Source organism: Heptranchias perlo, chromosome 31, assembly GCF_035084215.1.
Source record: "Heptranchias perlo isolate sHepPer1 chromosome 31, sHepPer1.hap1, whole genome shotgun sequence".
Taxonomy (NCBI): Eukaryota; Metazoa; Chordata; class Chondrichthyes; order Hexanchiformes; family Hexanchidae; genus Heptranchias; species Heptranchias perlo.
Window position 1 is genome coordinate 31,335,113 of NC_090355.1, and position 17,885 is coordinate 31,352,997.

General features: G+C 41.6%; 1 protein-coding gene across 1 annotated transcript in view; it reads right to left on the reverse strand.

Annotated features, from left to right (window-relative positions):
* Positions 1-4,533: 4,533 nt before the first annotated feature.
* The window catches only part of qsox2 (quiescin Q6 sulfhydryl oxidase 2), an 88,599-nt gene continuing 75,247 nt past the window's right edge, over positions 4,534-17,885 (reverse strand). Inside the window, exons 11-12 of the mRNA XM_067969882.1 lie at positions 16,927-17,115; positions 4,534-8,013 (exon numbers count right to left, since the gene is read on the reverse strand). Coding sequence (XP_067825983.1) covers positions 7,445-8,013; positions 16,927-17,115 — 758 coding nt within the window. The 3' untranslated portion in view covers positions 4,534-7,444. The remainder of the gene's footprint in view (positions 8,014-16,926; positions 17,116-17,885) is intronic.

Sequence of the window (17,885 nt, forward strand, 5' to 3'; positions counted from 1 at the left end):
GAACTAAGTCAACCTTTTGTGACAAACTCACTAATTTGATACCTGAGCCAGGCAGGTTCACTGTGCTCTGAGGCACTGTTACCAATTGACCAGCCAGCCTAGCTTACTAGTGGAACCTGATGTTTGCATTGTTGAGGGTGACGTTCGTCAGATGTTAAACTGAGGCCCCATCTACCTGGACATAAAGGATCCCATGGCACTACTCAAAAAAGAGTAAAGAGTTTTATGAAGGGTTTTGATAGAGTAAATAAGGAGAAACTGTTTCCAATGGCGGGAGGGTTGGTGACCAAAGGACACAGATTTAAGGTAATCAGCAAAAAAAGAGGGGAGATGGAGAATTTTTTTTAAAAAGCGCAGCGCGTTATGATGATCTGGAGTGTAATGCTTGAAAGGGCGGTGGAAGCAGATTCAACAGTAACTTTCAAAAGGGAATTGGAAAATACTTGAAGGGGAAACATTTGCAGGGCTATGGGGAAAGAGCAGGGGGAAGTGGGACTAATTGGATAGCTTTTTCAAAGAGCCAGCAGAGGCACGATGGACTGAATGGCCTCCTTCTGTGCCTTATGATTCTATGAGTTCTTCCAGCCGACACCAGCAAAGACATGTTTGCTCTCATTCATGTCACTGCTGTTTTGTGGGATTGTGCTGTGAATAAATTGACTGCCGAATTGCCTCCAAAACAACCCTGACTGCACTCAAAAAGTAATTCATCGGTTGTGAATTACTTTGGGATATTCCTGAGGACATGAAATGCCCTATATAAATGCAAATCTTTCTTACTAGTTTGGTAATTAATGGTTTAGAAAAGGTACCTGTGATTCCCCTGACCCCCTTTCCCCCTTCTATCTTTGCCTCTCTATCTCTTATTCCAAACACCTTCCAGACTGATGGTAGCTCCCAGAGAAGACCTGAAAATGGACAGGGAATTGCAAAAAGGTAAAGATAGTTCACAGTGAGCACTGGAACAAGACTGACCTCTACTGACTGAAATCACAGTTCCAAACTATCCAAAGAGTTGCTAGTGTGGTGATTTTGTGCAAACTCTCAACTGTGTGTTGTTGACAGGTACATACAAAGTATATGAAAAAGGAGGAAAGGTAAAACCGACTGGTCCATTGATCTTTTCCCAGACGGATATTCTAACTTTTGCACACCACCATTCCCATTCCTCCAACCACCCATGCCTAGTAGAGGCAATAAAAAACCTCAGCCCAATTTAGGAAAAAACTCTTGCAAATTCCTCTCTGACACCTGAATGCTGTCAAGCAAGCTCCAGGAGACCAGAGTGACTGGGCACCAATTCTCTTCTATATGTAGATATATTGGTCAGTCTTAGGAACTCATCCTGCGTCCTTTGGAATGCTTGCAGTGGATCTTTACTCACTGCATGAGCTGGTGAACTTTTCCAGAGGTCTGCAAAAAGAAGTACCACCTAGCATCTTACTAGTTCTATGCTTGATTAACTATTACTAATGTTCCCTGGTCCTCCCTAAACTATAAAGCTCAAATAGCCTCTCACTTGGACCGAGTCTAATCCTTCCATTATTTTAAAAGGCCTCAATCAAATCTCCTTGAAGTCTTATGTTTTTCTAAAAGAAAGCAGGGGTGTTTTACTAGTAACTGAAAGCCCTTAAACTAGGTATCAGTCTAGTGGTCCCCTACATCCCCCACCGTGGTGATTTTAAAAAAAAACCATGTACCACTCTTCCAATTCTAGGGATATTCCTTTTCCATAAAGATGATTTTGAAAATTTAGCCTTCTAAAAATCTAGCATTACATTTTCAGCAGTCACGTTTTGGCTGATCACATTTAAACTAATAATATTCTGGTCACTATTGCCTGGGTGTTCTCCCACATGGAGGTTGGATACTGCATCAGGGTCACTGCTAAGAACTGATCCAGCACCCGATTTCCCCAGGTTCTCTCATTAACAAGTTGAATAAGGAAACATTCGTTTAGAAATCATTCAGCCGTCCTACCCTCAAAAATAAATGCTAATTTCTTACACCCGTAAAACAGAGATTCTATTTTTTAACACACATGAGACAGAGAAAGGTTGAGGCGGGTGACAGTGGGGCAAGGGAGAGAGCAAGATACAGAGGCCAACAGGGTACTTCAAAGGGAAAGATAGTGGACATGATGAGAGCAAGATGGTGGGGAAAGATATGAGGGGATGGGTAGGGAATTGCACAGAAACACTACTTTCTCCATCCCACCTTAAAACTAGCCTGTAGCCATTGGTGGATCCTTTACCTGTCACATCACCTGAAAGGAGAGAGACATAGACACGGTCAGAATGGAAAAAAATGAGCTAAGGGGAGAGAAGCAGAAGAAAAAGAGGGAGGCAGGAGAGAGAGAGAGAGAGAAAATCAGAATCACAAAGGCAAAAGACTGGCAAGAGAGTAATCATATTCTCAGATTTATCATGTGTAACACAACAGGAAATCGACTAGCAATACATTAAAAATCATACATCTGCATGCATTTCCTGTCTACAAACTACTTCCTATTGTCACAGTTGTGTCAACTTTTTCCGTTATAAATTGCTATTTCCACATTTATAATGGAAACTGCCTATGTAAATTTGTCATGCTGTAATTACACCATTGCCCAGAAGAGTATTTATATAAAAATGACAATGACTTTAAAATAGGGAATGAATCATGACCATTCCACCACCCAGATATTCCCTGTCCTCGAACACCACTTCACCTAAAAAAAATACACTTGATTATGACAACCCGTAGGCAAAGCCATAGCAGATCAACTAGCTATAACTAATTTTACTAACTTTCTCATTATTTTGTGCAGCTTTTCATTCTCTTTTGGGTGAACTTTGTACTCATTAATATGAAGAATGTCAACAATGAAGAGTGAACATATTCCCATTTTTTTTTATCTCCCAGTGTTATCGAACACTCTCCACTATAGTGTAAAGCTCCTTTTACTATCATCCATCTTCATCACTGTACCAGTGTGAATTTTTCCCACTTCCAACACCAACAATCCCTGTAACCTCTCTGGGCAGGATTGACATTGTAGACCCACAGTAGAGTGGGGACCCACAGTCACTACAAACTAGGCTGAGATTGCTCAAGCACATTTTACATACAACTTTTTGAACTGAACAGTGCAGAAATTAATTAAATCATGTCTGCATTGGATTCAAATCCTCATTCCAGAGGTGAAAAGACTGCAGCAAACCCTCAGAGTTCCCTAGCTGACCTATGCAATTTCCTTTTATAAAGAAAATCCGGGATATTAATCTCCAAAGCTCAAACCTCTTATCCGAACACAGCTTTAAGAGCGAAAGTGCAGACTAAAAAGGTCTTTTTAAAAAAATATATTTTATTCTATTGTCAGAGTCAGACTGGTGTTTGCTGGTCTATAGCAGCATAGAAATATAATGTCATCATGGAGAAGATTCTTACTTTGTAAACGGTGGAGTTGAATTTCTCTGTTTGCTTGGGAAATTTATTCAGCAAGTAGTTTAACCATATAGAAAGTTCCAGGTTTCAACCCCTGGACCATACAGAGTTAGCTCTCAGTTGGAGCAGGAATAGGGGTGCTATAACTAGCCTCAGTGGCCTGGGTTTGGGAGAAATATCAGGCTGGCCTCCTGCTCCTGATCGCTATCCATCGTCCCCTGCTGGAAGTGCATGTGTGGCTATTGGGACAAGGACAGGGTTTGAGCTTTCTCTTGCACCTGAATAGTCCTCCCAACACGCACTGTCCAGGCTGGCACAAATAATGGCTACTGGAGCAAGATTTTGAAGGGCAACCAGCACCCATAAACTACTGTAGCAAGGCGTCAATACCTTCAGGAAATGAAGGAAGAAAATTGGTACGACCTAGTAAAGTATTCTGATAGTCCTTATAGGGCAAAAATAACTACTACAGTTCAAGGAACACCCTTAATTTTGGATGGCCAACTTGTAATCATTGCCTCAGTTGCACAACATATTTTTGTATGTTTTCAAAGTAATTTTGGCTTTGTACGCACAAATTGTGCAGTACAACTCCTTGATCATTGAATTTAAGCAAACGGCGTGAAACTACCTTAAGGAGGCAGCCTCACACCATTCGAGCTCCACACCAATTGTAGTTTAACTTTAGTTCTAATTTTTAAAAAATGTTAGAGAGCTGACTGTCTGATTGGCTCTTTGCCAATATTAAGATGTGTTCAGGTATTCAGGTACCCGGAGAGTGCAGCTCTGAGCACGTGAGTAAACATTCACAGGCAAAGCTTGGTCTTCCCTGGCCAGAGCGCGACGCAGTATGACTCAGGTCTGCGGTCCCCATGTTCCTCAGAGCATGTACTGCTCTCAAATCTTTATCTGTAGTAATAACAGCGAACCGTAAGCTTCTCCCATTGCTCATTGCATGGTGGAGATGTCTGGGAGCCAATAATTGCACATGAATTGCCCAAGATCCACTCACATGTTAAGAACTGGAGTGAAGAATGTCACAAGTTCATCACAGCTTTATAACTGAGCGAGGAGCAAAATCTTATGAATACAAAGAGTTACGAGTTAGTTGCAGAGTAATTTATTTCAAATAGGATTAAGTTTCCTTCAATTTGTTCGGTACAAAAGACTGCCTACATTTTCTCCTAATGAAAATATACAGCATTGACTGACACTTTTACGTCAGAATATAACAGCTTCAGTAAACTGGACAACAAGGCAGCTTTGAAAAAAATAAATAAATTAAACCAGACATCAATTGTGATCTTTATGAAACATTTCCGAAGTGATGCTGGTTTTCTGAATGAACAAATGGCACTCAGTCTGTTTACAAACGGAACATGACAAATACTGAATGGAAACTTCTTCCAGTGGCACAATGGAATCTCTGGAGAAGCTTCAGGCAGGTTTTGAATGGTATCTTAACCAGATAATACTGCAGGTAATTCTACTGAACATCCATCAGACCTTTCAAATCATTTTTTTTAAGCATCATTAGATTTTAAAAAGGGATGGGGGGAGGAAAAGAAAGGCAATTGGTCCCTTCCTCACAAAGTGTACACACACACACACACACACACACACACACTTACTTCAGTGGGGACATTCTCTGCCTGAACCAGTCTGTTAGACTTGCTGGCACTTGGTCTCGACCCACGCTGCAGACGTCACAATCTGCTTATTTTATTGGAAAAACAAAAAGCTACAAAATGTACAAAAAAAAGGTCTCTTTGGAGAAGTATTTGTACACACCAGGCAGTCGTATGCCAAACCGTGGCAAGTCAGATTTCAGTGAGCCCCGCCCCCACAAATATCCTGGGACAAAACCATGGCAATGTGCCACAACTCCAACAGTAATCTCCCTATTAAACTATTGCACTAGTGTAACATTAGGCACAAAGATCATCTACTGCAATTGTAACGAATCTAAGGACATTTTTTGTTAGGGCTCTGTTTGAACTTACAGTGGGCAACCTCATTTCGTACCACAGCCAGGAAAAGATAGAACTTAACACTATTTCACAAGGGCCGTTTCAAATACAGGCTAACTGACACATTGCCAGAATGGAAGATTCTTGGTCAGTGGACTCAGGTCAGCCAGTTGAGCAGCGACAGGTGAGTATCTGATGTCGCCAGGGATATTTCTGTATGCTTAAAATTAACTAGCCATGTCACTAGGCAAATCTTAATCTGACACAGGTACCTTGAATTCCTTGTAGGTAATAGCTAGGCAGACAAATAACTGCCCTGTCCAGCACCTTTATGTTACACAAAATATGTACAAAAATAACAAAATGGCATTGCCACTGCAGTGATACATCAAATCCTTTTCACAGGCAGATAAGCACTAGGCTTCGGCTACAGTCTCCACTTTAAGGGGGTACTATTATTATTGTTAACTACGATTTATTGTTAAAATAATTGCCCACTTCTATTTCAGGCAAGTTGTTTTCTTAAGTAACACTACCTTATCATTGAAAAAATACATCTTCCAAAAATATAAGCAAAATATTCCACTGACTCCAGGCACGTGGAGGCCGGTGGAAAACTAGAAATAGTGAATTCTAGTGAGGGTCCTGGCTGGAGTGGTATTGTTACATGTAAAGTGCTGCACATGGGTTTTAAAAAAAGCTTGTATAAACATACAATGAATGTGCTTGATTCAGCTGAGAGGAAATTAGAAAGGAACCTGGAAGTGATGGCAGATTCAGCACTTTCAAATGTCTGGACAATGAGGCGAAGCTATTAAAAAAGGTGAGATTATATATAGCCAGAATGGTAACGGTTACTTCAGGACTGTACAATGAACTGGTCAGATCGTACTCAAATTACCGAATTCTTGTATGTGTTTTTTTGTGATCTGACAGAGAGCAATAAGTCTGATTCTTGATGTAAAAGGGGATGAGCTATGAAGAAAGAGTGGAGAAGCTGAAGCTCCAGTCTAGAAGATACAGGGGTAGGACATTGGACACAACTGTATCCTGATGGCCATGCTGAGGAGAACTACCTCAATTTGAGAGGAGTGGAAGGACTTTTTAAGTTTGTGTTGAGACCAAGAGTGGGTGGGAACCTCACTGAGGTCTGTTAAAAGATTACATTGTATATGGTAAACCTGAATATCACTTCAAATTAGGGCTAGGAATATAAGACCAAAGGAAAAATGTGAATTAATCAGTGAAAAATAAATCTGAATCAGATATTAGGAAGGACTTCTCCACTCAGAGATGAATGTTTGGAATCACCTGTCAGGCAGGGTAATGGAGGCAAATACACTAGGGGGCATTCAAAATGCAGGTGCATGCTATAATGGGAGAGTTAAGAGCACCAGAGGGATGAGCTAGATGTCCACCTCCCATCTCTGACTTGTATACACCAAGCTACACACACCAAAGTTCCAAATTCAGTCCCCATCTTTTCTGATTTAGCTGACCTCAAGAGGAGGGGGAGAAAGGGGGAGAGGGGTGGGAGAATTAATTCAGGGACCCCACTGACAATTTTGGTTAGACAGGATTGGGCTGGGTTCAGTATCACCCCCACCCCCCTCACCATAGTTGACTAGCTCAACACTTAGTCAAGGCATTAAGTGCGATATCAGTGGGTGCCCGGTCCCCATGGAACTGTACCCCGGCAAGAATCAGCACAGTCAGGACTGGAATGGAGAAAAGAGGCAAAGTGAGTCGGTGGGGCATGATTGTAAATTCCTCTTAAAGGCAGCCAAGTAATCCAAACCCATTGCTCATTTTTCTTATTGCTCAAAAAGGTGGAGTTGATGCAAAACATATTCTTCACCATGAAGTTACACATCAGAACGTAACTTACACTTTACATCATTGTCCAGATTGAAATGCTAAAAGAAATGTGGAGAAGGTATGATCTGGGGAAAACAAAAGGCCCACCAATATCCTCACCAGAAAGACTACCTATGCTGCAAAATACATGGAGCCATTTTCCTTCCCCGATACAGGTGAAAATCGCCTTAAACGCAAGGGCGGTTATATCTGGTTTTCCTTTTGGACCTCATTTGGAAGTAGAAGTACATGATCATTAGGAAAAAACAGGATGCTGCATACAACACAACACAAAGGCTCAGGTCCACGTTGGAAAACCCGATTCCAAAAAACGAAACGGATTGTTTAAGCTCTTTCTTCAGGCTGGCTGCTTCCTGGTCAAATGAAATTCTTTTCGGGTTACTGTCAGCCAGAACACCTTTCTCTCGGTTCATCAAGGTGCTATGTTGGGAATTTTGGGCTAGGCTTTGGAGATTGGCTTTTTGCTCCTTGTGACCATTTCTCAGTTGAGGTGGCACTTGTTCTTTACCCTCATTTCCATTACTTTCTGGAACTGCATTCACTGCTTTGTTGGCATGCGATTCATGTTCACTGTATTTATATGAAAGATTATCCACGCTGTAATGTGACTTCAAAAATGTCAGAACTTCCTCCTCCTTCCAGCTATGGAGGCCGTTGATCTCATCGTGACACATGGGACAGCGGTCTGGAGTTGGCCATGCCACTTTGGGAAACATTGGATCCTCACTTGGAGCACCTAAGAAACCAAAAGAAAACAAATCAATAGTTATAATAATGTCACAAGTGCCACATCCACAGGTCATTTTGGAAATGGATAGGATTAAATATTTAGATTAAACTCAAATATGATAATCTTTACCAGATCTGCAGTCTTTTAGAGTGTTTTCTTCTAAAATATACACGTTAGCTAATGAATCAAAAGTTTTAACCCTTCTTGCGTCACGGATGAGCTATCCGATCAGGGTACAATCTCAATGCTAAAGACACTAAGCAAAGAGTTCATCAAGTTGGATGCATGAAGAAGCACTTAAATTTCATCTAACGTTTAGTTGTGGGATTATTGTAAATTTAAATTGGAATTCACTGCATCAAACACCTGTTTTCAGTTAATCTCTTTTCCTCCTTTAATCTTTCTTCAGTACAATCACATTTCCAAGCCCTGCTAAAGCCTGCATCTTTCCCCATTGTTTTAAATGATTTTCAATAGGTTTTAATACACCTCCATTTGTCTCAGCCTCTGCTGGTCTCACTGTGTCGAACCCTTTAATTGCCCCTCTCAGACATTGTGTCTCTGAATTTTTTTTATATTTATGATTGCCTCATCTGTTCTTAAAAAAATTTTTGCAAACTGGCCGTAGCCATGAAACTGTTAATTTATAGGCACTTGCTTGCTGAAGATGTTTCTTGCTTTTTTTTCCTTCTTCAGCTGTAATCAGATCTCACATCCACCTGGTTGCTACTCAGATTAAAATTTACAAGCAAAGAACAGAGTTAAACAGATGGATTTCTCTTACCATTACTATTCTCTATCAATTTCTGGCTCTGATTGAATCACAAATTTGCTGGAATGGTCATAATATTACTTAACCACAGAAGAATCAACTAACCACATGCTTAAACTCAGCCTTGAAAAATCACTTAAGAGATGGAGGATTGAGCACCTGGACATCAGTTGCTCTACGCATAAGGGTTGTGATTTATTCTTGCTCAGCAATCAACATTTTCACTGCCCTGCGACTTGGTTATGCAGAACTGCAATACCCTTGACAACAAATCTCACATGCAGTAAGTTTAGAAGTTTTGAGGATTTGTTGCTGGATGTCTCGCCAGATCACTTACCTGATATGTCGTTAAAATTCAATCAATGCGTACCCATTCACCCTTTTATAGGAGCTATTCTTACATTGACCAAATCGGACAGCTTTCAATGTCCATATGAATTCTGACCACAAAACACCCGCACTGATTAACAAAGCTGTAGTGCGATCCTTGGTACCACCACAACTACTTAAAATATATTGCCTTTAACATAGAAAAGCATTCCAAGGCGCTTCACAGAGGTGTAAGGAAAAAAAATGGACACTGAACCAAAGCAATAGATATTTTGGGGGGTGGGGGTGGGGGGGGTGGTGGTGGTGACCAGAAGCTTGGTCAAGGAGAAGGGTCTTAAAAGGAGGAGAATGTGGTGGAAGGGCAGAGGGGTTTAGGGAGGGAGTTCCAGAGCATGGGGCCTTGGCAGCTGAAGGAATAGTTGCCAATGGCGGGGCGAAGAGGTCGGAGTCGGAGGAATGGAGAGTTCGGGAAGGGGTTGGAGCGATCGGAGGAGGCTACAAGAGATAGGGAGGGGTGAGACCATGTCGGGATTTAAACACGAGAATTTTACATTTGAAGCGTTGGGGGACCAAGAACCAATGTAGGGCAAAAAGGACCGAAGTGAAGAACAGGACAGGATAAGGGGCAGCAGTTATGGATGAGCTGAAGTTTAGAGAGTTTGGCAGATGGAAGGCCAGCTAGCAGAGCATTGGAATGGTCGTCTGGAGGTCAGAGACATGGGCGAAGGTTTCAGTGGCAGATGGGCAGAGGATGTTATGGAGGTAAAGTAGGTGGTCTTTGTGATCGAGAAGATAAGGGGGACGGAAGCTCAGTTCGGGGTCAAAAAGGATACCGAGGTCACAAACAGTCTGGTTCAGCCTGAGAGTGGCCTGGGAGGGGGATGGAGTGGGTGGCAAGGGTAGAGTTTGTAGTGGGAGTTGAAGACAATAGCTTCCTTTTTACCAATGCTTTGACAGAGCCAGATGTTGCATCCTGGCAATTTCAGACAGATGACATCAGGATTAAAAAAAAGTAAAGCTCTGGTACTTAAAACTAGTCTCAAACATTTGAAAAGTCACACACTTTCTACAGCAAAAGCAAATACTGAATCATGGCTTGAGGAGCTGATGGTCTACTCCTGTTCCCTTGTTTCTACGAGTGGACAGCATTTCAATTTGCCCTTTTGCAAATATTTTGAAAACTTTTTTTTTTAAAATGCTCCTCACATTGTATTTTGCTCTCTCCCACTTTACTAAAGGGCTATTTTGTCTAAATTGGCTATTAAAAACACTACAACATTAGTTCAGATCCTCACTCAGCTCAGGAGGTGAATGATGGATACAAGCCTACCCATCTAAAAGCTATACACAGAATTGAGGAAAGCTACAGCACATGGGTAGAGCGCACGTGAAAAGAATTTGACTTCAGTGCAACTTGGTCTGAACGATATTAACACTATGGTCCATGTCTGATCCAGGGACAAGCTACACGTCATTGCAGATCATATAACCCCTGGCACAGCGTGAATCATTCTGACTCTAGAGCTGACCACCCACATAAATAGTAATAAACTGTCCAATCTTTAAAGGCATAAATGCAATACATCTTCAACAGGAAATGGAAATCATCACTTGTACTTATATAACCCTACTTGCAACTAGAGTTATTTGCTAGGGTGACTGCCCAGTACTCTATTTACCATTTATACCTGAGCCACAATATATGACAATGTACCAGAGGCTATGCTTCTACAGTGGAGGAAAGTTTTACTTATTTGAATTCATCGCTTATTTTTATGATAATTGTGATGGTAAAAGTTATGCAGGAACATTTTTAAAAAACACAAATTAAAAATCATTGATTGTAGAAAAAAATTTAAAGCCATTCACTCCTGGTTTCTAAAATGAGAACGGCTAACTGCTGAAAGTTTTATGTGTACTTAGTGCCCAAAAAGGTACGGACTGACAGATGTATTGTTCAGCTTTAACGGCCTCCTCTACCAGCTGTTTCTTTGAAGCCTTTTTTGTATAGGCCTTAGACCTGGTTAACAATTCATTACAACACAAGTAAAACAAAACCAACTGGCTCCTACTTTGTGGGCTGTGAATGCGGGATTCTCCCTTTCACTGGTTACTGGCCGACAGATGACAGGTTGTGTGTCATAACTCTCCAGAGAAAGGGAAGGGGGGGGGGGGGGGGGGGATGGCAGTGGGGGGAGGGCTGGATTTTGAAATGTGACCATCTCTCGGGTGCCACAGCGACCTCTCTCACTTGATGTCTCCAAACAATTAGTTATATAAACACAAGGGACTTGCAAGTCCTGCACTGCTTACAGTGTCTAAAATAAAATAAAATACAACACAGCTGTCTGGTAGGACTTAGCCTACATTTCCTCCAACCCACACAAAACAGACTGCTATTCAGTTGCACGGGCAGAAGCGCACAAGTAGACACTACAAGTCGACCAGTGTAGCTGCAGCTGCAGAGCACAATTAATTTGTGCACACCCCTGCTGTGGTGTTATTGTACGTTTGTCAGTATCAATCATTGTTCTCGCCATTTGGCCTTGTGTTAGTAAATGGGACCCATTTTATGGATCATTACACAGGCTTGGGTATTCAGTATATGGTATAGATAGGGAAAAATATATATGGAATAAACTGCAGCAACAAAGCCTGAACGGACAGGCCACGCTGCCCTCTAAGGGTGGCCCTTCACAAAACGAAGACAACCCATCTGTATTGGGCTGCAATAATTCAGAAGTTCGCGTTTCAGAAGTTGCCCTCTCCTTTCTGTTACGACATTAGCAAAACAGCACTTAACAGTCCACTTGCATTCAAGTGGTAATTGAATACAACTCATAGACAATGATCTCACTCAACAATGGAGATGCAGAACAAAACCTGCAATTTACATATTACATGTTTACAACACCACAGTATGTGCATGCAGCCAGGTTAAGTAAATCATCGCAATTCCCTAATTGAAATTTCCCTGATTATTCAAAAAAAAATGCTGGTTGAGAGACACAAAAGAAAAAATTTATAACCTGAATAAATTAATAGAGCAAACTCACAGAACATGTGTTTGGATAGCAAAACACTCCAATAGAATGAATCATAGAATCATACAGCACAGAAGGAGGCCATTCGGTCCATCCTGTCTGTGCCGGAAAGGCTGAAGGCTGCAAAAAAGGAGTCTGTTCAGATTAAACTGGTCAGGTGAGGCACCTAGAATTATCACAGATGGGCGCTGGAGATTGTGTGCAAGTTGCCTGTTGATTTGACCTACGTGCGCTTGCTGGAACAGTTATTTTCTGTTTACCTGATGAATTCAAATAAGTGTTTGCATCAGGAGATCTCCTATTGCCTGACATTATTGATAAGCCTCCTCACTCCTTTCTCAAGTGCGTTTATAGCGGACAGGTCTTTTTTTTTAGGGCAATATAGGGAAGAGCGACTTCAAGAAAAGGAGCTGGCTTTGCCAAAGTGATTACTAGCTTCCTCTCCTCCCATCTGTTTATCAATTCCTCTCTTAACTCTTTTCTTTGACCGTGCATTATTCTTATAATGGAAGATCGCCATCGACTATAAAATAAAACACACTGTGCATATGCAAAGGGCCCATTGCCACGGTTGCACGGCATGTGCCTCACCTGTCAAAAAGGAAGGGCCAGTTATATAACCAGTGTTACTCAAAGCCTGTAGAGTGCATTGGAGGGAGAGAAACCCCGAGATACACTGGAGGTTCCTGTGTGCTCTATTCCCAGGGAGACTGTAGCACCAAGTATGCACATGCTCAGAGCACCATCCATCAATGTCTGAAACCAGGTTACACTTTTTTTTAAATGTTAGCTGACTGGGTGGCTTTCTTCCAACATCAAAAATTAAGTTTGAAAAGTTCCCAGCTGAACCAATGGGCAGCCAGGGAACTAGTTAAAAGCACAGCTTTGCACTGGTCTGCAGTTATATTGTGGTGGGGTCGAGACTCTCTCAGTTTCACACCTCAAGCACACGTGCACTTCAGGGGACTTCACACACATCGATGCAAAGTTGAAAGAGCAAACCATGGGCAATACTAGATGATTAAAGTGCTGCCCTTATGTTATTATTTCTATTGAAATAAATCAATTCAAAACTTTGAGTTTTGTTTGCCCCAGTCGTTTTAAAAACTACGAGAGATGGAGAGATGACCATGGCTTGAGAGACGTTAGAATGACAGCCCCTCAGCAAAATAGGCAAGTCCTTGGAATGACTGACCCATACACACTTGCCATTACTGTGAGCGAATGCAGAGCCCAAGTAGCGAGGCTACCTTTTTAAATGGTCCACAAGATGCAGCGACACACGCTGGCACAATACCTCACCCTGTTGCAAGCCATACAGAAAGCAGTATTCACTGCTGTGAGTTCCACAATTCAGATAAACCCCCTGTCCCAGCAGGTAGACAAATGGGGGAGAAAAATTGCCAGCACAGGCATGATGGGCCAAATGGCCTCCTTCTGTGCTGTATGATCCGATGAAATAAAACAGCAGGCTGCAACAGGTGCCCTGGTTTGTACAAGTCTGACCCAAACAACTATGACAATGGTCTGATAAGGAGAAAGTGAGCGAGAAACAGGCAGGCAGGTTCTGTGCACCTCCCAGTGGCTGAATCTCAGCTGCACAGTTTTTTCCTAAAGTTTTGTTTCTTCAACTCATAGTATTTGATAAGCAGCAGATACATTCAATTCCATTTTAAAATACAGGGATGGTGAATGAGTTGCTGGTTTTGTTCAATGGTCTCAGCATTAACCAAGCCATTCAATTAAAATCTTTGAATTCCTTTTGGTAAAGGGGAGACAGATCCCAACAGAGTTAACATTCAGGCTCACCTACTGTTAAAAACACTGACTGATACAATCTTCTATTTTATTATAATGTCAGCCTTTTAGTGTTTCGGACATCAGAGATACACATCAAGGACTGGCTGCAGGACTTTACAAAAGTAAAGACTTCTTGAAACACATTCATCAGGAGCCACCAAGGATGAGAAACCCTGGTGTCAACACTTGTGCATAGTGACACACAGACGCACACCATTCTGGAGAGTTATAGAATCATAACAGAATGATACAGCACAGAAGGAGGCCATTCAACCCATCGTGTCTGTGCCAGCTCTTTGAAAGAGTTACCAATTAGTCCCACACCCCTGCAAATTTGTCCCCTTCAAGTTTCTATCCAATTTCCTTTTGAAGTTACTATTGAATCTGCTTCCACCACCCTTTCAGGCAACGCATTCCAGATCATAACGCGTTACGAAAATTTCTTTCCCCTTCTTGTCGCCTCTGGTTCTTTTGCCAATTACCTTAAATCTGTGTGCTCTGGTTACCGACCCTTCTGCCTTATTTAATCTATCAAAACCCTTCATGATTTTGAACACCTCTATCATATCGCCCCTTAACCTTCTCTGCTCTAAGGAAAACAATCCCAGGTTCTCCAGTCTCTCCACGTAACTGAAGTCCCACATCCCTGGTACCATTCTGGTAAATGTCTTCTGCGCTCTCTCCAATGCCCCGACATCCTTCCTAAAACGTGGTGCCCAAAATTGGTCACAATACTCCAGCTGGGGCCTAACCGGTGTTTTATAAAAGTTTAGCATAACTTCCTTGCTCTTGTACTCTTATGCCTCTATTAATAAAGCCCAGAATCCCTTATGCCATCTCAACTTGTCCTGCCAACTTCAAGACTTGTGTACAAATACCCCCAGGTCTCTGTTCCGGCACCCCCAGTAAAATTGTACCATTTAGTTTATATTGCCTCTCCTCATTCTTCCTACCAAAATAAATCACTTCACGCTTCTCTGCATTAAATTTCATCTGCCATGTATCTGCCCTTTTCACTAGTCTGTTTGTCTTCCTGAAGTCTGTTACTATCCTCCTCACTGTTTACTACATTTCCAAGTTTCATGTCATCTGCAAACTTTGAAATTCTGCCCTGTATACCTAAGTCCAGGTCATTAATATATATCAAAAAGAGCAGTGGTCCTAATACCGATCCCTAAGGGATACCACTGTATACTTTCCTCCAGTTTGAAAAACAACCAATTACTACTCTCTGCTTTCTGTCCCTTAACCAATTTCAAATCCACGAAGCCACTGTCCCTTTAATCTTCAATTTTGCTAACAAGTTTACTGTGTGGTACTTTATCAAACGCCTTTTGAAAGTCCATATACACATCAACTACACTCCGCTCATCAACCCTCTCCATTACTTCATCGAAGAACTCAATCAAGTTCATCAAACACGATTTGCCTTTTACAAATCAGGGCTGGCTTTCATTTATTAACCTACATTTTTCCAAGTGCCAATTAATTTTGTCCCGAATTATTGTCTCTAAAAGCTTCCTCACCACCGATGTAAGGCCGTCTGAACTGTAGTTGCCGCTTTTACCCCTCGCCCTTTTTTGAACAGGGGTGTAACATTTGCAATCCTCCAGTCCTCTGGCACCACTCTCATATCTAAGGAAGATTGTGGCCAGAGCCTCCACAATTTCCACCCTTACTTCTCTCAGTAACCTAGGATGCATCCCATCCAGGTGACTTTTCTACTTCGAGTGCTGCCAACCTTTTAAGTACCTCCTCTTTATCCTATCCAATTTCCTTACTACCTCCGCCTTTACTGTTACATTGGCAGCATCCTCTTCTTTAGTGAGGACAGGTGCAAAGTACTCAGCCATGCCTTCTGCCTCCACATGACGACCTTTTTGGTCCCTAATCGACCCCATCTTTCCTTTGACTACCCTTCACTATTCCTGGCCAGCAAGGAAATGCAATAAACCATACCCTCGCGAGGCTGGCAACTCATTCGTAACTTCGTCACTGGTAGTTATTTGATCAATCTCAATTGGGATATATTTTACATTGCTGCCAATGTATCAAGCATACATTAATTGAATTCATAGTTTGAAGGCAGAAAAATAGGGAGTCTTACACTGTTATTATACTGCAGATGCTGTTTGAGACCAGTAGTTGCTTTCAGAGTAGTTCTGTACGCCAACAGCACTACTATATTACTGGCTCTACAACAGTTTTGAATTCAAACATAGCACAGCACTGTGCATGTATACTAGAAAAGATGTGCAGTATTCTTCTAACCAGTATTCAAATGACACATTTTTTCATGTTGGTGAACAATGACTTGATTGCTCAATTTGTTTTCAGGATGTGGGCAACAATGGCATGGTTGCATTAATTGCCCATCCCTAGTTGTCCCGAGAAGGTGGAGGTGGGCGTTCCCCTTGAACCGCTGCAGTCTTTGTGATGATGGTACTCCCCCCACAATGATGCTCGATGATAAATTTCAGGATTTTGACCCAGTGACAATGAACGAATGGCAACGTGTGTCAAAGTGAAGATGGTGTGCGACTCGATTTGGGGGGAGCGATTGTTCATTTAGTCTCACTTGCAGTTATACTGCGGCTGTGTGCGACTATCATCTCCTGATTGTCTTATATCTGCAGCTAAGCTTCAAACAGACACCATCTTAGTGTCATTTATATTGCACAATCTGTGTCACAGTGACGCTGACACTGCTTCTTAGAGACAAAGTGTGCAGTAGAACCACTCCATGGAAGTGCAAACTTTCTAATTGGTTAATTCTGAATTACCCAACATTTGTTTATAGTGTGAGAGCTCAGTCATTTCAGTACAGGAATTGTGGAACCCACTTTGACACACACATTCCATTTATTTCTGATGTATAAACACTAGCAACCTTTAAACATTACTGCAACACAATCTGCGGCGCATACACTTGAAGTAAGCTGTGCATTCTTTTTAAATCAACTCCTCCCTTACCTGCTAGTCTGCTGTTCACTTCATTGTGCTTTTTCCATAGCCAGAGAATGGCACCATCCAGTGTCTCCACTTCATCCATAGATTCTTTTGCCATCTCTTCAAAGTGCTGTGCGCAATCCCGGCAGCCAAAGAAATGATGAATGTATCTCCTGATAACCTGTAGAACTACTTGAGGGCCGTTGTCGAAGCCTAGACAGAAAAAAAACAAGAATTTTTAGCATGCAAGAAAAAGTCAATGTACTCAACACATCAGTCCCTTTTTCTGATAGATCAGCACCGACCATCTCACAACACCCTTTAATCCTTTCTCCCTCCAAAAGTACATTTAGTGGCCTCATGAAACCCATTTATACTGACTGGTACCATAGTATAAATACTGGGCACCCTTTAGATGAAAGTTCTGCCCAATTTTCCTTCTTGCTTTAAACTACCTATTTTTCAAACTTGGCTTCTCTGCTATTTGAAGGTTTCACCATGGTGAATTGTTTGCCTGATTCAACTTTGCCAATTCTGTTCAAAGTGAAATTTCCTTTTTAACCAAAGAGGACAAACCCAATGTTAAATTCTAAGCAAATAATAAGTCCATAAATTGTCATTTGTATCCGTTTGCATTCGCACAGCTTTAATTTTAATAAAACCCTACTCTAAAAGGCATCCTTGGAACCATTCTCTTATCCCTTTCCTTAACTACTTGAAGGAAAGGTTGCATGTGACACAAAGGAGAGAAGCTGTCCTATTCTCAGCCTCTGCTATCTGCTATCATACTTTGTCAAACAATTATAACCCTCAATAGGAAGAAAGGACTGCTAACACCAAGGATACAACAGACCATTATATGGGCAGTAATACTCCACAGCATCATGCTGCTGGTTGGATCATCTCATAACAGTTACACCATTGGTACATGATTACTTACATGCACACATATTGATTAGGGAGTTGGAAATAGACATTTATTT